This window comes from Chelonia mydas, chromosome 7 (assembly GCF_015237465.2).
Source record: "Chelonia mydas isolate rCheMyd1 chromosome 7, rCheMyd1.pri.v2, whole genome shotgun sequence".
Classification (NCBI taxonomy): Eukaryota; Metazoa; Chordata; order Testudines; family Cheloniidae; genus Chelonia; species Chelonia mydas.
The window spans coordinates 83973335-83995774 of record NC_057853.1 but is presented as its reverse complement, the minus strand read 5'-3'; the positions used below and the strand labels follow the sequence as shown (position 1 = coordinate 83995774).

At 38.2% G+C, this 22440-nt stretch overlaps 1 protein-coding gene across 16 annotated transcripts in view; it reads left to right on the top strand.

The window, feature by feature from the left end:
• Positions 1-22440, top strand: part of MICU1 (mitochondrial calcium uptake 1) — a 213971-nt gene that overhangs the window by 97958 nt on the left and 93573 nt on the right. For 9 of the 16 annotated variants that reach the window (XM_043552131.1, XM_043552124.1, XM_043552121.1 and 6 more), the window contains 3 exons: positions 4001-4115; positions 6253-6366; positions 21873-21955. In XM_043552131.1, the coding sequence (XP_043408066.1) occupies positions 4001-4115; positions 6253-6366; positions 21873-21955 (312 nt within the window). Of the gene's footprint in view, positions 1-2844; positions 2851-4000; positions 4116-6252; positions 6367-21872; positions 21956-22440 lie in introns of all 16 variants that reach the window. The other 7 variants (XM_043552134.1, XM_043552130.1, XM_043552125.1 and 4 more) reach the window with 3 other exon arrangements.

Sequence of the window (22440 nt, the reverse complement as noted above, 5' to 3'; positions counted from 1 at the left end):
ATTTTAACCTGAGCACGTGAAATTTGAAGGTTGTACTGAAGTTGTACCAATAACTAATCGTGCCAATTATAAAGACGACTCATTGCCTAAAGAGTTTTAATTTTGCTTTTCTTTGTCATTTTTCTCTGTTTTAATTCCTCATGTTAACCTTTCAGCTGTAATATAACTCATGCTATGTTGTAACGAAACAGCAGAAAAAATAGACTGCACAAAAGGTGTTGATGGTGTTGACTAGAAGTCAGAGCTTTATAGACAAGAGGAAATATATTTTAATAAAGAGAGAATTGGGAATCGATTTTGTGCCTTTAATGTCAATAGGCTTTATAGCATTTCAAAAAGAGTTTTAAACAATCCATCTGATGCTTTTTCATAGCTTGTGGTGTTCAGAATCCTTGAGGCAACTTTGAATCTAGAATTGTCATTAGTTTTAGATACTGATACATTTTTTCTTTTCAAGTGGGTGAGCAAACAAATGTAAAAAAGGCCCAGTAAAATCCTCTGTTAAGTCACACTGTAAAATATATGGATATAGTTCCATTTATTTGTCTCTTACACGTTCCTCTATTAACTTCACTGGTAATTCTCAGTTAAACTTTCAACCTTTTATCTTCAATGTGCATACTTGGCTAAACCCTAACCATACAAGAAAGCCAGTCCTTGGAGATTCTTTCATTTCTGGCACATCTGATAGGCTGTGTCTTTCACAACAGATAGTCAGTACAGTTCTCCTTCTACTCTCAGATACTATTAAACTCTGTCCTGCTGGTTTGGATGGGATCACCATTTTAAAACCCAGTTTAGGACTATAACAGAATTTAAAAGAGAACTGGATAAATTCATGGAGGTTAAGTCCATTAATGGCTATTAGCCAGGATGGGTAAGGAATGGTGTCCCTAGCCTCTGTTTGTCAGAGGGTGGAGATGGATGGCAGAAGAGAGATCACCGGATCATTACCTGTTAGGTTCACTCCCTCTGGGGCACCTGGCATTGGCCACTGTCAGTAGACAGGATACTGGGCTGGATGGACCTTTGGTCTGACCCAGTATGGCCATTCTTATGTTCTTATGTTAACAAAGTGTGGTCTACCCTTTTGTTCTAGCACCAGTTGACTGCATTTCATTAAAATGGGTATTGAACTCTAACCCTGTCCATGTCTGCAGAACAACAGAGCTCAACTATTGGTGAGCACCTATGTTTGGCATTAGTCTCTTGAAAAATCCACTTGCTCAAACCTAGAAGGAAGTTGTTCCTAGGCACGGGTAATCAACTTTCTGCAGGTTATAAGCTTTCATTTAAAATAACTTGAAACTTTCAGCACGTCTTTGGAGAATATCTTCCAAATGTTTTGTGGAAGACAACAAAATATACATGATGAACAAAAATACAAATTAGAAATACCAGCAGTTTTTTTTAGTATGCTCACTCCTTCTCAGAAAACAGCAACAATGGAAGAGTCTGAACATCCCATCATACAAAATTACATCTCTTTTTGGCAAATGGACTTTGTTCTTGCTTCTACTGAAATTGGTGTTAAAGCTCCCAATAACTTGAATGGGATCAGAATAGGCCTCGTGGTGGTAGCATGCATTAGTTTCCCATGTTTATATCTAACCTCTGACAAATAATAGTAGATTAAGTAGGTTTTTAAAAATAGTTATGTTCTTTACTCAAAGCAAAACTCAAGTGAGAAAAGATACAAAAATATTGTATCTATAAGATTTGTATTTCTGAGGAGATTTAACTTAAAACTAGATTTTATGGAGATGCTTTTAGCCCATTCACATAACTTTTAATTTATAAGGATCTTTCCCAGCCTTTAATATTAAATAAAAGCCAACTTTAAAAGCGTCAATTCATAATACTCATAACAATTAAAATCTATCTCCAAATATACCCCACACAGTATGTCGTGTTTGTTAATCCTTTCTCTGTAAATACTTCACATTTATCTGGATGTCGGTAGCTGGTTTATAATGAGCTCTGCTAAAGATAAATGCAAAGACAGAGTCAATAAATAACATGAGTGGGATATACCATTGTGGGATACAACAACCATGACAATAATCCAAGAAAATGCTTGCAAAAAATTTACTGGCTTTTAACTCAAGCTTCCTTTGTGTTCAGAGAGAACTAGAGGCTGTTTATTTGTCTTCAACATAATCAGCGCTGTGTGGGTGGTTTTGGGTAGAGTTTGACATAAGTTTGTGTATGTGTGTGAATATATGTGTGTGTATATATACGTGTGTGTGTGTGTGTATATATAAAAATATTTCTTTAATGAAAAGAAAACAGCCTGATGTACTGTGATAATGTATTGCTAATATCTGTGCAAAGTGGATGCATTGATAAATGCTTCTGCTGATTTGTGGAGGTTTACCTCACATTCTTAACAACTCCAAGTCTTCAAAATATGAGCTACTGCTACAGGTTATATTTGATCAGTAGAGCTGAGCTTAATTGGAAATTGTATATTTGCTGATCAATATGATGACTTTTTTCCTCTTATGGTTTCCACGTCAGATATTTGTCAAAGTTTCATCTAAATTATTAGGCGAACTAATCTCCAATCTGTTGTCAAGTAGAATGGTGACTTCTTTCAAATATAACTGAACAACAGACAGCTGTAGGTGGTGGGTCTGAACCTTCAACTCAATATCAACTCTTGCTGGAATTTATACCTAGGCTTCTTAGCAGTGTACAGTTTCAGCAAATAGCTAGTTGCTGGAAATTGTTCTTGATTTTTGCAAGTCTAACAGATCAGTTAGTTTTGCTGTTTTGTGAACTTATCTTGTTGGTTAACCAATTTTCTTTCCTTTATCTTGAATATGATGGGATCTTCGCTAGACAGAGGTAACAGATGGGGGCAGTTGTGTAGCTGGACTTTCGTGTGGTGGTGGTTGTTGTTTTTTGTTTCACAATACTGTTGCTAAATTAAGCTTGCATTGTTTCTGCTTCTGTGCTTGCATGATCAGATATGGATTAACCTCAACTGCACTTAAAGTTTTTATATTAATTTTCTTTCCCTCTGTATGTGCGTGTGTATTTTCTAAATGGTTCACCACTATGAAATTCAATATCCAGCCTCTAACACAATTCTATGGATCCTTTTCAGTCTTTAAAGCTTCAGTGGATCAGACACCCAATGGCTTTCAGCTCAGAAGTGAGATCACTTGATAAAATACATGTAGTGTGCTTTTCTAATCAAAAAGTTTCCAGTTATCTTAAAAGTTGCATGCATTCATGCAGGAATTTTGACTCTAGTAGTTGTCTTTTACAAACAAATGCTTGGGTTATACTAAAATTTTAGCAGGTAACTAAATTTTGGGGAAACTGTGATCACTTCAGCTATTAAAACCAAACTACTCTAAGCTATTGTTAAACTAGACAACTATAATAGAAATAAAACACTTTGCGGTAAAACTCATTATGACTTCCATTTTATTTCTGCTGTATAGAGCCTAGATTATACAGCACCATTATTTGCTAGAGGATTTAAACAACACTAAACAAAAAGACAGGTTTCAGAGTAACAGCCATGTTAGTCTGTATTCGCAAAAAGAAAAGGAGTACTTGTGGCACCTTAGAGACTAACCAATTTATTTGTTTGTTTGTTTTTTTTCCACAGTATGCATCCGATGAAGTGAGCTGTAGCTCACGAAAGCTTATGCTCAAATAAATTGGTTAGTCTCTAAGGTGCCACAAGTACTTCTTTTCTTTTCACTAAACAAAAAGCACATCATATGTTGTTTCTATCTCTCTACTAGACTAAAGATGCTACGTATATTGGCCAGTTCCATTTTGTGCTTTATTTGAAACAAAAACCACTACATCTGATAGATTTGAAGTCTGGAAAAGGTCCATTGAATGGTAATAGGAGGGATATGTTCATAAAAAAAGCTTGTTGTTGGCAATGATATAAATGATATAGATCCTCTTTAAGTGTTTAATTGATTCTTTTATTTTCTTTCTTTGGGGGCTGTGGGTTGGATCTATAAAATAGAAGTTATCCCAAGAACGAGAGAAATTTGCTGATGAAGACAGTATATTTTATACACTTGGAGAATGTGGACTCATCTCTTTTTCTGACTACATCTTCCTCACTACAGTTCTCTCCAGTAAGTACAGTCTATTTTTCTGTAATCTGTTATCACTGAATTCCTTTTTTTTTTTTAAATGCTTACCACTGATGCAATTCTTCTGTTATGACATGTACATTGGATAGTTTTTCCTAAAAGGGATTCTGTTGACTACTTGAATGAATAATTGGTAATGAATTCAACTTTTTCAGAGTTAGCCCAAGATTTTGCAGAATGTCCACTAGCAAATTGTGACTTCTTCATATTTATTCATTATTTTAAATTTTTGGGCATAACTTTATGAATATTGATTATTTTTGGCTTGCTGTTCAAAATTAAAAATTCTAGCCGAGTTCCTTATTTGTGATTGACCATATTAGTCTAGATCAACATAACTCTTGTATTTTCAGGTTTATGTGCAAATGGGTGCACAACACAACTTTGCAGTTCATTTTTTGTAATTATTAGAATGTGCAAGCTTAAAATTCACTTTCCTGGTGCATTTGTTCTAGTAAATGCAGTCATGTGAATGCTAGTGGATAGAGAACCCAGAAGGCGTGTAAACGCAGCTGAGATGAATTGTCCAAAGATTTAAACAAATATTGCAGTAACCTTTTTTTATATTATTCACCCTGCTCCAAACTCAGTCTATGACATCTTGTAATCTGCTCAAAGAACGTCCTCTGCTAAATAACAAAAGCTAAAATAAAAGCCTGTCTGTTATTTCTATTGGTAAGAAATATACAAATAATAGCCACTGTTAATACAGGACAATATTTCTGTCCTCTTATAGCTGTGGAGCAAAAAATAATGGACCTTGTTTCCAGAGCTGTACTGATCTGTTTTGGTGATGTTGGTGCATAAAAGGGGGAAGTAAAGAGAAATTCTGTGTTAATTTTCAGTTCTGTTAGAAAAACACAAGGAAGAAAATTATTATTTGCCTAATGAAATGAGACAGAATTTATTTTCAGACTTCCAAGAGAGGTGATTATAAACACTACAGAATAAAACTGTGCCTCTTTAATCCTTGTATTTGCCTAATATGTGATGAGCTGAGAACAAAAAATAGTTGTTTAGTTCAAACTTTATTCTAAACACACTTTTAAAAACTGTTTTGTTCCAATCAGTCAATGAACGTTGTCATGGTGGGGGGAAGACTATACAAATGTGTGTAATGCGTAGAGCCTTTGGAACAGTACAGCATAACTTTTACGTTACATTCTGAAACATTGCTCTTACAAAGTGAAAATGGTGGCTATTAAATTAGTAAATTAAATATTCTCTTTCCAGAGTATAAATTCTACAGGTAATTCAAGATCTATTTTGTTGCCAAACTGACTTAAGAAACTGTTTGACCATAGTGCCTATAAAGATGACCATCAGTAAATAACATTAGCTTTAGCCAAGGACTGGTCTGTGCAGTTTTCATGTACTTGTCTTTGACTGAAGTTCAGTCCTGACTTTATCATTCTTGCCATTCCTGTTGTGGATGAACAGAAGACTAGGATGAGGTCACCAAAATTCTATTGACTTCATACTTAAGCAAGGATTTCAACTCTAGTCTTCACAGGTGAAAAGCTGATACAATTAACACATTACATCTTGGAATACAGTCTGGTGTCATTCAAAAAAATTCTGGGAGGGGCAAATTTGTGTCCAACATATAGAATGTTATATGGGATTATATTGTATCCTGCAAAATCTGGGGGAGCAAAAAGTTGAAGTGGAAGTTGAATAGTGGAACAATTCTATGATCTATGGACTAGTTGAGGCACAGCGGCGGGGCAAACCAAGATTGGGGGAGAGCTGCCCCCCTTGCTTCATAGCACATGATGCTCCCAAATAGAGTTCTTACAAACAGGTGGAAGTTCCTTGGATCATGTATGCTCCATGCGTCCTTTCCAAACTATGTGATTTGTGGACGATCAGACATTTGGGAGGTCTCATGAGAGTTCCCTGTGACTGCTTCAATGAAAGTAGCTTAGGAAAAAGGCAGTGGCATAGCAAACTCTTCTAGTTTTACGTTTCTTTCTCTTTGTGATAAATCCTGCAAATGAACATGCCCACCAATCTTTGGGATGGTAGAAGGAGGTACGATGACAACCAGTGGGTCTGATGATGAATATTTTGAGGGAAGGGAAAGGATTTCCTCTCTCCCTTATTATTGGTCTTTTAGGTATATTCACAGGCTCTTTTATGAGTTACTTTGTAATGGGCAGCAGAGTTCGTAGAAAAGAAGAAAACGCAAGCTTTGCAAAAATGTTTTCTGGGAGGCTTATGGTAAGACAAGGTATGTTTTTTGCCTACATTGAGTTAAGTTTAAAAAAAAAAAAAAAAAAAGTATCCTGAGGAACCACAAGCTGCCAAGATTTTTAGCACTTAGTTCCTTTTGAAAGAGATCATAGAATTTTTTTTTTAAACAAACCAGGAACCCTGTGGCAAGTTAGAAAACTTAGTGTTATGTCAGTTTCTATATCCTCTATGTTTAGGGCCCTCCCAAATTTGCAGCCATGAAAAATGTGTCATGGACTGTGAAATCTGGTCTTTTGTGTGCTTTTACCCTATACTATACAGATTTCACAGGGAAGACCAGCATTTCTCAAACTGGGGGTCCTGACCCAAAAGGGAGTTGTGGGGGCTCACAGTATTGCCATCCTTACTTCAGTGCTGCCTTCAGAGCTGGGTGGCCAGAGAGTGGCAGCTATTCGCGGGGTGCCCAGCTCTGAAGACGACGCCCCGCCAGCAGCAGTGCAGAAGTAAGGGTGGCAATAACATATCATGCCACCCTTTCATCTGCGCTGCTATCTTCAGAGTTTGGTGGCTGGAGAGTGGCAGCTACTGACTGAAGGCCCAGCTCTGCAGGCAGCAGCACAGAAGTAGGGATGCAATACCATACCTATGCCACCCTTACTTTGGTGCCGCAGCTGGTGATGGCTCTGCCTTCAGAGCTGGGCTCCCAGCCAGCAGCTGCTGCTCTCCAGCTGCCCTGCTCTGAAGGCAGCACAGTACAGAAGTAAGGGTAGCAGTAACGCCACCCCCCCTATAATAATCTTGCAATCCCCCAACTCCTTGTTGGGTCAGGACCCCGACAATTACAACATCCTAAAGTTTCAGATTTAAATAGCTGAAATCATGAAATTTACAATTTTTAAAATCCTATGACCATAAAATTGACCAAAATGGACTGTGAATTTGGCATGGCCCTATTTGTGTCTTGATAATTTGCATTGTACCTCAGTAACCTAACTAGGTCTTGACATGCGCTCTGTAATCAAGCAAACAAAATAGAACAAAAATATGGAATATAATTTTAAATTCTTAGTCTCATAAAAGTCTCATTTACAGTAAGTCACAACATGATTTAGAGTTCAGTTTCTTATGTTGGGAATTCTTTTGAAGTTACAATTAAGTAAAGTAAAAAGACTACTAAATACTAAAACTTTGCCATTGCTCCTTTCTGCAATGGATTTTTACTAATATAACCAGTGGAATAAAACCATGAAATCCAGTCTAAATAGTATCGGGGGGAGTCCGTCACTGCTGTACTTAAAACTGTTATTGGGGTTAGATCATCTAGGTTCTATCACTTTGTTCAACTCATCCCTGACCATTAGTGAGAATCCTCAAAAACTAATTGAAGTGGAAGAAAATTAAGGTACTTTGTACTGTTATCTGCCTCTTCAGACTGGCAGCTTGACCCCTCTGGCATCCAAACATCACCCTGTCCCCATCCTAACCACTCAAACTCTACTTGCTGTGTTTTTTTTTATTTTGACCTAATGGGTATCTTTCACAATTCCTGAATTCCATTTATGAAGAGTATGGCTAATAGGCCACAGTAAGTGGATTCAAGTATTCTTTCTGTATTGCTGCAGTGCACGTCAGTTGGCTTCAGTTAAAGTGCAATTAATTTGCATGTTACCAGCGGAGATAGCTGTTTGCATACTGCATAGAAGATGAAGTCTGTCACCATATTTTATTTACAAGTCATTTCTTGCTCTAGCACTGTCTTTTCTCATAATTTGCTCTGTGCTTCTGTGAAAATATATTTTTCAGAGGTAATAAAGTAACATTGAAATGCATCAGAAATTCAGTCTCGTATTCAAAGGCAATAACAGCAAAATGGCTTTGAGGACACTGCACCATTTTTGTTGCTTCAGCTGCTCCCCAAAGCAGAGGAATTTGAATCTTATCAGCAAAACTTGAATTTCAGTGCAGAGGTACAAGGACAAGCAGAATTAGATGTGCTTTAACTTCACTCCTTTAAAATGTCAAGTAAAAGTGAGGAAGCTAAAAGTTCGCTTCCACCACTGAGAGAAATTTTGCTTTTTGACAGCTGATATTTTGGAACAGTTTGCGGGGGGGGGGGGGAAGCAATATTGAAACCAACCAACCAACAGAAAACTAATTGTCATTTGAGAGCAAAATAAAATGTGGCAAGTTGACAGCACATGCTAATGTAAAGCCATTAAACAGGTTTGGACACTTGAAAGAGAAAGATAGTGTTTCCCTAAGCAATTTTTTAATGAATTTACTGCTCATGAAAGGAAGGATTAATAGCATTGGTTAACGGCAGGTGCTGGACAAGCTTCCACCCTCCTTACCATTGCCAGTGTACTTTGTCTGACTTACATCACCTTGTTCCAGTTCTAGATCTCTCCTTTCTAGAGCAAAGAATGCCAAGCTGTGTTGTGTTTCTCATGATGTGAGTAAAACGAGACTAATAGAGTGAGAGAACCTCATTTATCTTCTTTTATGATCATCACTAGAATTTCAATCACTTTTGACAAAAGTCTTGCAATGGCCATGTTGCCTCTTGGACTCACCTAGCCTAGTATTCATTGCGTTTTCCAGTTTAGAAAATACGTCATTAACTATTCAGTTCTGGAATTTGATTTTAAGTGCAATTTTAGCACTGTACACTTATTTAGAACTCAAATTCAGAAAGAGTTGTTCTGTGAGTAGACTTGATTACACCAGTCACTTATTCTGATCACTGATAGCAATGAGCGTGCTGGTGATAACAATGAGTGTGCTGATGAACGCTCTCTGACGCTAATATCTGAAATGTCCTTCCCTGCCATTAACTTAACAACAAATGTTATTCTGGCACTGCTGCTTTGGGACCTGTAAAGCAACACCATTTGTAAAAATTCAATAAAAAATACTGAGCACCCTCTCAGATTAACCATGAATAAGGATAAGATTATGTCACAGCGGTCACGGAAATCACGGATTCCATGACTTCCAGAGACCTCCATGACATTTTCCACTTCAGCCCCTGGGTGGCGGGGCTGGAGCTATCAGGCAGCAGGGGACCTGGAGTCGCAAGCTGCCGTAGGCGACAGGGGACCCTGCAGCTCTCAGCTACCGCAGGCAGCAGGGGGCCCCATAGCTCTCAACTGCCGTGGACAGTAGGAAACCCCTGGGGCTCTCAGTTGCTGCAGGCGGCAGATGTCCCCCACAGCTCTCAGCCACATCAGGTGGAGGGGGGACCCACAGCTCCCAGTCACCACAGGTGGCAGGGCCCCCTGCAGCTCCCAGCCACTGCGGGTAGCGGGAGGACCTGGAGCGCCAAGCCAGGGCAGGGGGACTCCAGAGCTGTCAGCTGCAGCAGCAGCAGCACGTGTTCTCCCTCCCCCGCCCCCCCCCCAGCTCTGCAGGCTTCAGGCTGTCATCCCTCTCTCAGCCCCATTTTGTCAGTTGTTGTTGTTCTTAAAAGTCAGGGCCAGGTCACTGGCTTTTATTAATTTTTGTTTATTGCCCATGACCTGGCCCTGACTTTTACTAAAAATAGCCGTGACAAAATCTTAACCATGAACTTTTTTTTTTTTTACAAGGCTCTTGGACAAAATAACCCAGCCGTAGGTAAATAGTGTACACAATATATTTTTTTGTTGTTGCAGTGTTTGGAAGCTTGACTTTCAATTTACCTATCCTATAAGTGTGTGTGTGTGTGTGTATGTGTGTGTGTATATATATATATATATATAATGTGTATATATATACACACACACACATATATATATAAAGGTGCGTCACACACACACACACACACACACACACATATATATATATATATATATATATATATATACACACACATATATATAAATAAAGGTGCGTCACATATTTGAACTATATTACCTGCCTCTGTAAGCTCCATGGGGCTGAGACTGTCCCTTCTTTTTGGACTGAACTGAATATGCTGGTATTCATATAATGAAGAATACACATTGTTGAGAGAGGTTGTGGGGCTTATGAGCCATATGTCCCCTGAAATAAGCACTCATGTTTGTAGCACAGTGGTCGCTGCAATGTGTCCATCTTCTGTTTCAGAAGGAGCACTTATTGCTGTCACTGACAGGAGGCACAGTGCTGATTCTCATATATGCCAAGGACAGGCAAGTTGCTTGCTGGTATCACAGCACATAAGGAAAGACAATGAATGTGGGTCAGTGGCAGTAATAGTCCAGAACTGTGAAGTTGTTAGAAAGTCATCCTTTATCAGGTACCCCGGGGGATTCCAGGCTTTTAGAGTTGTAATTTAACCGGCATTATTTCCAGACTCTTGTTTGGGCATTGGACAGAGCATTTAAAGTAGAAGTTTTTGTTTCCCACAGTCCTAGAAGGTTATCCTGTAACTGATGTGATGTTGCTGAAAGATAAGGGTTGCATTTTAATCCTAGACATTATTAGGTTGTCCATTTTCAGGTTTGAGGAGGTAAGTTTGACATTAATTGTCATTAGAGCCAAAATACATAAGTAATTACCATTAAAATCACACTATTTCTCTGGTTCACTAACTTGCAAGCAAAATGGAAACGTGAATCCGCAAATGAATCTCTTTTGTTCACTGAAACTTTTTTGAATTTTTCCTTGATAGATTAAATAGAAATCATTTAAAAACCCACCATCATCCTTCTCCACACTACCACTTGACACCAGTGTAGGGGAAAGCACATGGCATATGTCTCATGCTTAACATATAAGGTCTCTCACAGATTTGGTACATCTTCCTAATGAATAGATCACATTGGGGCAGGGAACAAACAGAATCTTTCATACCCTGTGTGTCTAATCCATAAACTTGCGTGTAATAGGCTTCCTGTTTGACATTTGCCTCTTTGCACCTAGGAACCTTGTATTCACAAAATTGTTATATACAAATGAGGCATAAGTGTATACTAGCAAGGTGGAATAATATTAAATGGCTTTAGAAATTTCATTTTCAATGAAATCTTCTCAGAAATGCATTAAGGTCTAACCTGTGCAAATACTATAAATTTCAAGTTATTTATCCCATTTCATAATGGTAGTAACACAATCTATACAAGAAATTATTAGACTTCTGAAGCATGTAAAGGTCCTACCCAAACTATACAGTAATTACCCAGGAATACCCTGCCAGTCATACTGTGTTGATTAACACATAGTGGTGGGATGCTAGGGAATGAGAGTGCTTATTTTTACTCCTCCACTACTAATTTCCATACTCATCTTTAAACCATAAAACTGCCAAGTATTTACTGTGTCTAGGTGCATGTGTGCACGCACCTTGCAATAGTGACCCTGTCATATACAGCTGGGTCAGGATAACTTCACTCATGGCCAGTGTTTCGCCCTTAACATCCTAACAGGGTTCAATCAACTCTCTGCTAATTGATGGTTAGCCACCAGGACAGGTAGTGGAGCCCAGAGGATCCCTTCTCCCAGAGTAACTATTCTGGAGATCTGCAGATTAGAAGAGGGGATGGGCATTGGGCCAAAGAGGATCTCTGTCACAGTTTCTCTTATACTCCAGAAAAGCTATTTGAGAAGGTATAGGAATCTTCCCCCCCCCCCAACCTGGCAGCTTGGGACCACGTTCCCTTCCCATCTTCTTCCTGCCTGTCCAAGTTCCTTCCCCTCCACTCCAAAAACAGCAGCTGACTTTCTCTCTATTTTTTGTCAGCTCACAGGACAACTTGGATTTGTAAGTCCTTTTTGAGGCCTTTTGGAAGTTTGTACAGCTCTGGGGGCTGTAATGACTTTCATAGGATGTTCAGCCAGATCATGGGAGAAATGGTCTGGGATGAGGAGCTATGGAACATGGGAGATGGAATTCATGTGCACCAATTTTCCTTCCCATTGGGTGCTCTACAACTACAGTCTTTCCCCTCTAGGTCAGCTTGCTGGAGGGTTAGTATTCACAGCCTTCCACAGACATTGTGTCTCAGAAGTCTCTGGGTACCTTGGGCTTGATAGAAGTCTAAGTGTATATTATATGTTTTTCAAAGTACAGTGTTTCGTTGTTGTTTTTAAATACACCCATGCTGTGCATATTGGGGCTGTGATTTTATTTCAGGCTTCTTGTGAAATGTACAAATGATGTCAATTTGACTCTTCCAATTAAAGTATCTCTACCAATATACTAGATTTCAACTGTGTCCCATCATAAATATGTGCATGTGTGTTGAGACAGTTTGTTTTCTTGATATTGGAAAGGATAATTTTTTAAAAATTCTAGAGAGACCTACAATAAGAAATTACTGTTTCAGTCTTAGCAAACCCGACACTGAATTTCAGCTAAACTGTTCATGTTTTCTCTATGAAGTGATTTGAGTGTGTATACGTCGGATAAGATCTTTATTTATTTTTTACCTGTGCTTTTTTCCTCTTTAGTTGGAGGGCAGGCAGCTACTTTTATAAAGCATGCCAATGATAGTGCTTAGTTGGTTTGTTAAACATACCATATGAAAGGTGGCAAGTTCTGTCCTTTTTCTTAGATTAGTGGTTCTCAACCAGGGGTATGTGTACCCCCGTGGGTACTGACAGGTCTTCCAGGGGGTACATCAACTAATCTAGATATTTGCGTAGTTTTACAACAGGCTACCTAAAAAGCACTAACGAAGCCAATACAAACTAAAATTTCATAGACAAGTATTTGTTTGTACTGCTCTTTATAGTATACCCTGACATGTAAATACAGTATTTATATTCCAATTGATTTATTTTATAATTATATGGTAAAAATGAGAAAGTATGCAATTTTTCAGTAATAGCGTGCTGTGATAGTTTTGTATTTTTATGTCTGATTTTGTAAGTTAAGTGAGGTGAAATTTGTCAGGAGATAAGACAAATCAGACTCTTGAAGGGGGTACAGTGGTCTAGAAAGGTTGAGAGCCACTGTCTTAGATAGTACTTTTTATCTTGTTGACCTCCAGATATCTTTTTTCCTCAAGCAAGTCTCATCAGTCACTCTGCATTTTATAGTTGAAGAAATGCATTTTTAGACCCTCCTGCAGTCCGACATGGTCTATAAATTCTTAAGTCAGATACTGGTGCCACTGGATTAAGAAGATCAGACCAATGGCACCGACAATAAAGGAACCTTATGGGGGGAAACTAGCTGAATCCAATTTTGTTTATTTAAAAAAAAAAAAAAGAAAGAAAGGTAAAATACCTACTGTGAAGGCGAATTCCCCACTCTGGCACAGAAGATGGGGGTCCGCAAGGATTCTAAAAATTAATACTGACCACTCCAGGCTCGTATTAAACTCCCAAGGTTACAACTTTTCTCTGACCTTGGATTGGTAGATGCTGCCACCACCCGAGTGCAGAACCCCTTTGAGAGCCCAGGAAGGTGCACTTGGGAATTCCTTCCAGTGGGGTACCCTCAAGCCCTTTCACACACACCCCTCCAGGGAAGAGCTGAGAAAGGTGGGGGGGGAAGGAACTCAGCTGTTGCCACCAGCTAATTAAACAATATGCGCACAAACCTCTTAAGACACAAAATCTAATCCTGTTCTTAAAAATGGTAAATTTTATTAATAATAAAAAAGAAAGAGAGTACATCTGGGAACTCAGGCTATTGTTAGATTTTAAAAGAGCAGCCACAAGGATTAAGCCCCAAGAATACCTTTCTTCCAAGAATACAAGCAAAACAAAAGCACGTGGGGTTAGCACAGAGGAATCCACAAGCCATAACGAAATAAAAAGGATAAACCTAGTCACATCTTCCTAGACATTTCCTGATCTACTTAAATATCTGGGGTTTTAAACAAGTAGTTTCTAGGTATGATACCAATGATTTGTTTCGTACCTGGCCCAAGCTTCTTACAGTATAACTGTCCGCCTCTCCCCAGGAGAACAACAGACAGACAGACAAAAGGGGAGTCTGTTTCAATTTGAAAAAGTTCTAGCTTTCCTATTGGCTCTTTCGGCCAGGTGTCCACTCACTTCCTTTTACCTGTGCATAGCAGTGAGACTTTCTCACCTTTTACAGGTAGAACTATTAGAGAACACCTACTAAGAAGGATTTTATAGCTACTGACTGGCTGGGTGCCCATAAAAGGGAGCTACCTCCACCCCTTCATTTATCACACCTATGTTGATCCTCTGATTTTGAATGGCAGCTTACACCAACCATTTGCCACAACTTCCTGCCATGTCTGCACAGAGACATACCCATGAACCAGGCATGATTGTACTTCAGCTTGCATGGTGCAGTTCATGTTATTTGTTATAATACTAATAATGCTGTTGCTTTATTATGTGTAGTATTTTTGCTCCCAGAAAAGCTGTTCTAATGATAAATTGATACCTGTTAAGCACTCTGGGGATATTTATTGTATTGGTTAGATCAGATGATTAGCTGAACATTCCTTGCCCTCTAATTTTGCATAGAGGGCATGTGTGTACGAATGAGAACGGAGAGGGGGTGTTCAGCATTTGGAATGTTGCAATTTATTGTTTGAATGCAGGAAAAGAAAATTTCTGAATTATTTGAAGTGCTATGTATTAGAATTGTACATTTGCCTTAAATGGCAGGGTATTGGAAAGGAGTGGCTCTGTTTTGTTTTCCGGTTCTCTCACTCTATGCATGAGTAGGAGACATTTCTATGATTTATAGAAGTACTCTTTTCCACACCTAGAAAGAGGGCTGGTACTGTTCAGTTGTTTAAAATTTTTATTTTAAAAATAAAGTAGAATATTGCAATTGCAATTTCTGATTATTGAAGGCTAAAATCAGTTTTAAATTAGAATGTTAGCTTTTTTTCTAATGTTATGTAAAAGTTGACAATTCTGCCATGGAACTAAAATATTACAATGCCTTTCTATTTGAATTAGCTGACATGGATAATGTTTAATGTTCTTTTATTCAGGGTCTATCATTTTGTAATCAGTAATATGCTGGCCACAATGGAGAGGCAGTTCTGGGCAGTGGGAACTCAACAGCTTCTTTGCTTCTCACTAAAGACAGGGATCAGTGGGTTTAATCAGTTCCTGGTGATAAAAAATCCCCCATGGCTATTTGAATATGTTTCACTTGTTAGGCAGCTGATAATATTCCAGATAAATATCCAAGCAATGTAATTGTCACTTAAGTCACATAGAATGTTTTTTTCCTGGTTGGATGACCTAACACTTAAAAACAAGAGTAAGGACCTAACTCATTGTGATTTGGAATTGCCCTGTGGTTCTGGGGACACTTCAGGGAAGAGGTAGCAGGAAGATAAGCAGGCCTCGGGAATGTTGGGAAATTTTTCATACGTTTCTTCCCGTCTGACCCACAAGAAAAAGCATTAATATTTGGCTACATATATGGATTCCCAATCTAAGAATGCCAGCGTTTATTCTGACTGAGAGAGGACACAAAACACTGGAAGCAAGAACTGTGGAAAATTTTTGCAGCAGTCCCCTACAAAAAATTCTTGTAGAATTTAAAATAGGATTTTATAAAATGGAATAGTGATATCCCTTTTGTAGGTTTTTAAAATGATCCTTTAGAAGGGTTATAATTAAGGATACGATTCTGTCACAGCGGTCCTGGATTCTCTGACATTCTGGGACCTCTTGACTTCTTCCGGGGCAGGGCTGGAGCTGCTGGCAGCTCCAGGACTGCCAGAGCAAAGGTCCCAGGGCTGAAGCAGTTGATGGGGGTTGGTCAGCACCTCTGGGGCTTGAGCAGCGGCGGAGCTGGAGTCACGGCCGGCAGTCAGCCTTGAGACTGTGGGAGCAGTGACCCCCGGGCTGCGGGAGCGGCTGTCCGGCAGTCAGCCCCGGGGCTGCCAGAGTAGCAGTGGGACTGTAACAGCTGCCAGAGGTCAGCCACTGGCAGTCCTCTGTTTGTTAATCCCTCCCACCTCCCACGGTATTTTTACTAAAAGTCAGGGACAGGTCACAGGCTTCCGTGAATTTTTGTTTATTGGCCATGACCTATCTCTAACTTTTAGTAAAAATACCCATGACAGAATCTAACTTTAGTTATAATCCTCTATTAAATTCAAGAGAATAGTTGAAAATGCTGAGAAAAGATACAATTTTTATTGAATTCAATAGGATTCTTTTTCTGAAGAGGGTTTTTGTTTTTGTTTTTTCCAGTTTTTTCCCCTCCCATTCACACAAAGTAATTGCACTTTTATGTGTATGTGCGCTGCCTTGTGATGCCATTTTTGTATATCCAAGCAGGGGTAGTTGCTGCCCTCTGGGATAGGCCAGCAGTGATCTATGCATGATGCCTTTCCAGAGGATGCCCGATAGAATCCATCCTTGGGTATACTTTCTCCTACAGCCTCCCTAGTCATGCTTCTGGAACACAGACCAGTTACCATGTATTTTCCTGACCACAGACTGCCACAAGCTGCAGTAACCAACCCAGTAACAAATGTGACCTCCTGAAGCACTAAACAAGTGTTACCATGGAGTCACAGACAGTCCACTTGGGCACTCCAGTCTGTCTGGCTACTCAGGCAACGATAAATGGTCACTTACACCAAAAATCACAAAATATTCAGGTTGCTTCCAGTCCCAAGAGATCAGTCACTTACCCCAGATCAGTTTGTATCTTAGATCTCACACCAAAGACAATGCTGGTAGCCAATCCTATAGTAAACTAACAAAGGAATAATTAACTAGGAAAAAGAAATGAGAGAGTTATTTACAGGTTAAAGCAGGCAACATATATGCACAAATGAGTTAGCCTTTGTTTCTAAAAGGTGACAGAGATATAATAATCAGTCCACTGAATGTCTTTTAGGGTTAACCCAAGTTGACCCTGGGGAATCTCTGTTTTTGTTTCGTAGCTCAAGCCCTTGAGAGAATCCAAACAGCAAAGAGAGAATTATTTTTTCTTGTGATCATCTTTATATGCTCTTCCCCTAGAGTTCAAATCGATGTGACAACGGCTCCTGCACATAACTTCTTCATGGGTGGATGGGGCAATCAACAAAGTTTTTAGCCTTGATAGCCCTTCATGATGGATGAGGAACCAAATTTCTTGCCTAGTCTGATTCCTCATTAGTGTTTTGATCAGAGTTTAGCTTTGCAGTCATTTCTTTTGTAATTGCTTATTAAATTACATTCTTCACTCCAGTACTATATAGCACCTATTTCCCTTGCTCCCTCCCCCCGACAGTAAATGTATCAAGTATACATTTCGGCCTTATTAGAAGTAGGCTTGGCAGAATTTGATTTTTATTTTGTTATAGTTTTGACAGATAATATTGATTATTTTTAAGCTTTTTTTCTATTTTCATTTAAATGTTCACAGTTGCAGGAAATTGTTGGACAGGGTAGACAATTTAGTGACAGCAGACATTGAGATTCAAAAAGTTAAAGCTTTATAACCATGAAAACACATTGTCAACACCACATGTCAAAATATATGAAGTATATGCCCTTAAATCAAACTCTACTCAGTTCTCCAGCAGCTTTTTTTTTTTTTTACGTTGCCTATTTGTAAATTTTGATGATGGAAATATTTTTCGTCAGTTTATGTGAGTACAGTGAAATAAAAATCTAATCCTTCCAGAGATAATTGTCAGGTTTTTTGTTACTCCATTTTCAGACATAACATGCTGTCCCTTGGCTCCCAATTATATAAAGGTCTATAATCTGTTTCTTCCCTGATATCATTGAAACTGCTTAATCATCTAGATGCCATTGCTCATCCTCCAAGGGCTGTCTTATGAGGGTGAACTTTTATGTGGCCCTGATTTGTTCCTGGAGATAATGTCCTCGCTCAAACACCCTCACGCAAAAAAGACTGGAAGTTTGGCCAAGAAGCCAGCATGCTGAGTCATAGGGAAAAATCAGCATGCTGATTCTCAGCCTTTTTAAAAAATATAAAACTTTATTAATCATTGTTGGGGTGGGTGGGGAGAAAGGTAAGATGTTTTTTAATGTTTTTGAACCCAAAGACAGCAAAAAGAAAAAGTGTGCTATCGGGTTTAGATTTAAAACAGCTCTTTTTTGGTTGTGACATTCTTTGTGTTGAAGGATCTTGTATTTTGGAGACTGATTTTATAAAATATTTGAGGTTTATACTTTACATATTGTGCCTTTTTAACTTGCATTTTTTCACTTTGGGGCAAAGGGGTGGAGGTGGGGAGTAGCTATTCAAATATTAAGCTACAAATGAGTCATTTTTTTGGAAATAATTTCTAATAAAACATTCTAGTTCCTTACTAGAGTCACTTGTAGAGTTATTAAACTGCAAAACTGATATTGAAGCCTTGAGCAGCTTGTATACCACACTGAAAGTCATACAGAAAAATGGGATGCTTCAGGGCTGTCAAAGGAGTAGCAAGTAGTAAAGCTTTCCCCTCTTAACTGGTGAAGTTACATAAATGTGAAACATCACAGAAAAGAAAACTACTTGAAGATCGTACTCTTTCCTACAGGTCTGAAAGGGACATTATTCAGACTGCTCAGTCAACAATTTGGCATGTCAGGCATTTATTGCATTACAGGCATGTAACACTTTCCTGTGTAGTGTTTATTTGTTCCATGCATGTGAATAGCCAACATATTGGAATTGACAAGAATTCCACATTCAAAAGCACTTGAGACAAGTTTGCAAGCTTCAGTAAATAATGCTTGCTTCACAACTATAGAAAAGACACCAGGTACAACACAGGAAAAGTGTTAAATGAATGGCCTGCTTAAATATAGCTTCTACCAGTTTGGGTTTATATTAAAATAAAAAAGCCAAAGAACCTTTTTAAAAAGTAAAATCCCCCTCTTTCTGTTGGTTTTCACTCATTTCTGATTTAGCTTTTTATGTAGTGGTGTCTGGTAATGGAGGGTACTCAGTTACTTTTTTAACTGTCTACTACTGTATTATTTTAATTCCACCTCTTATAGTTGTTGATCATTTAAATTGAGTACATATTAGGTCTGTCGATTAATCTCAGTTAACTCACTATTAACTCAAAAATTAATTGCAGTTTGAATCGCATTGTTAAACAATAGACTACCAATTGAAATGTATTAAATATTTTGATGTTTTTCTATATTTTCACACACATTGTTTTCTGTGTTGTAACTGAAATCAGTGTATATTATTTTTTATTACAAATATTTGCACTGTAAAAATGATAAACAAAAAACAGTATTTTTCAATTCATCTCATACAAGTACTGTAGTGCAATCTCTTTGTTGTGAAAGTGCAACTTGCAAATGTGGATTTTTTTTGTTACATAACTGCACTCAGAAACAAAAGAATGTAAAACTTCAGAGCCAGAAGTCCACTCAGTCCTACTTCTTGTTCAGCCAATCGCTAAGACAAATAAGTTTGTTTACATTTACAGGCGGTAATGCTGCCCTCTTATTTGCCATGTCACCAGAAACTGAGAACAGGCATTTGTATGGCACTTTGGTAGCCAGCCTTGCAAGGTATTTATGTGCCAGATATGCTAAACATTCTTATGTCCTTTCATGCTTCAGCCACCATTCCAGAGGATATGCTTCCATGCTGATGATGCTAGTTAAAAAAATGTGTTAATTAAATTTGTGACTGAACTCCTTGGGGAGAATTGTATGTCCCCAGCTTTGTTTTACTCACATTCTGCCATCTATGTCATGTTATAGCAGTCTCGGATGATGACCAAGCATATGTTGTTCATTTTATGAACACTTTCACTGAAGATTTGACAAAACGCAAAGAAGGTACCAGTGTGAGATTTCTAAAGATAGCTTTGACCCAAGGTTTAAGAATCTGAAGTGTCTTCCAAAATCTGAGAGGGACGAGGTGTGGAGCATGCTTTCAGAAGTCTTAAAAGAGCAACACTCCAGTGTTGAAACTACAGTACCCGAACCACCAAAAAAAGAAAATCAACCTTCTGCTGGTGGCATCTGACTCAGATAATGACAATGAACATGCATTGGTCCATATTGCTTTGGATCATTATCGAGGAGAACCCATGCAGCATGGATGCATTTCCTCTGGAATGGTGGTTGAAACATGAAAGGAGATATGAATCTTTAGCGGATCTGACATGTAAATATCTTATGATGCTGGCTACAACAATGCCATGCGAATGCCTATTCTCACTTTCAGGTGACATTGTAAACAAGAAGAGGGCAGCATTATTTCCTGCAAATGTAAACAAACTTGTTTGTCTGAGTGACTGGCTGAACAAGAAGTAGGACTGCATGGACTTTTGGCTCTAAAGTTTTACGTTGTTTTATTTTTGAATGCAGGTTTTTTTGTACATAATTCTATATTTGTAAGTTCAACTTTCATGATAAAGAGATTGCACTACAGTTCTTGTACTAGGTGAATTGAAAAATATTATTTCTTTTATCATTTTTATAGTGCAACTATTTGTAATCAAAAATAATATCAAGTGAACACTGTACACTTTGTATTCTGTGTTGTAATTGAAATCAATATATTTGAAAATGTAGGAAAAACATCCAAAAATATTTTAATAAATTTCAATTGGTATTCTATTATTGTTTAAAAGTGTGATTAATTTTTTTGAGTTAACTGCGATTAATCAACAGCCCTAATTAACAAAATTTTCAGTCGTATTGGATTTAGGAACACTTACAATAAAGAAAATAGTGTAATCCAAATAAGTACAAAAATTGCACCAAGTCTCAGCCACAGAGCTTGCAGGATTTAATTATGTCTGGAAACTGAAGTATGCACATTATTTGGTGGTCTGCCCACATTAGGGCTGAGGCTCATTAGTGGGATTTTATAGGATACTTTGCACTAAGGCCGATGTTGCTATATTTCACATTTGAAGACCTCTATCCCCAAAACTGTCAGTGCATTATACTTTTACAGATGTAGCATCTCCATTTTACAGCTGGGCTATCTGAGGCAGAGATGGTTAAGTGACTTGCTTAAAGTCACAGTGAGCCAAAGGCAGAGTCTGTAATAGAATTGGTTGCCAGACTTCCAGTTCCATGCCATATGTCTCAGACACGTTTGCCACTCCACAAAATGTTAAAGTAGATCTGCAAAAACAAAAATAATTGTACCCATTTGCTTCTCTATGATGTATAGAGATGGCCTGAACACCTATTCCAAATTTATTTCTATTGGATTTTATATATTAGGAATATCAGATATTGACGTCTCTGTAATGTTGCTGGAGTACTGTTTAGAGAACTGGAGTGAGCTTTCTCAGTCCTCACTTGAAAGGAAAAGGGTTTAATTAACTCAAATTTTTAAAAGCATCTTTTCCCCCAGTGTAGACATATCCCTAGGGAGTCCTACAGAGCTCTCAGCAAGAGGGGTGGAGGCTAAGATTAGGAGCCTTTCTAAGGATAGGGAAAACATTGAATGAATGAATGAACTACAAAGAGCTTCTGGGAGTGAAGTAGAAAATTACATACCTTTCTGATAGATGTACATTACAAGAATTAAACAAAGCTGCTTTTCGATACAATAATATATTTTTGATCAGCTGGCAGCAAATCTTCCTTTCTAATCTAATTTCTGCTGCTTTCTTAATTCAAATAAATATTGTTTACTGGTCAATATTTTTCATTTTAATTATGTTTCTTCCTATGTAGCTCCCCAGAGGAATTTTGAAATTGCCTTCAAGATGTTTGATTTGAATGGTGATGGTGAAGTGGACATGGAGGAGTTTGAACAGGTAAATTTCTGGGAGGTTGACTTCTTAAAGATATACAACCTAAGACTTAATTGTAATGCTTACTATACAACATAATTATGATGGTTTGCTACTAGTAGGTATTGGCACATAGGTGATAGTTCATAGATGCTCTTTCTATGCACCACAGCACACCCGTTTCACTCCAGCTTCCAGTAGGGAACCTTTAATTAAACCAGGAGAATTACGTGCATAATAATCTGCAAAGCCACCGTCATTGTTCTCTGACTTGAGTCTTGAGAAGGTCTCATGGACAACCCTAGCTCCACAAACAAAAGAAATGAATTGCTGTGCTAGTGTAACTGCTGTTAGGGATTCTGACCTTGCCTGCTCATATTTTTATTACAAAGCTATTGTTTTGTCATAATATTGAATAACTGTGCTTAATGTGTCTGAAACATAAGACTTTATGTATTTGCTTAGAGCTACTTTAGTAATTTTGCTTGACTACTTTGAATTTACTTTCC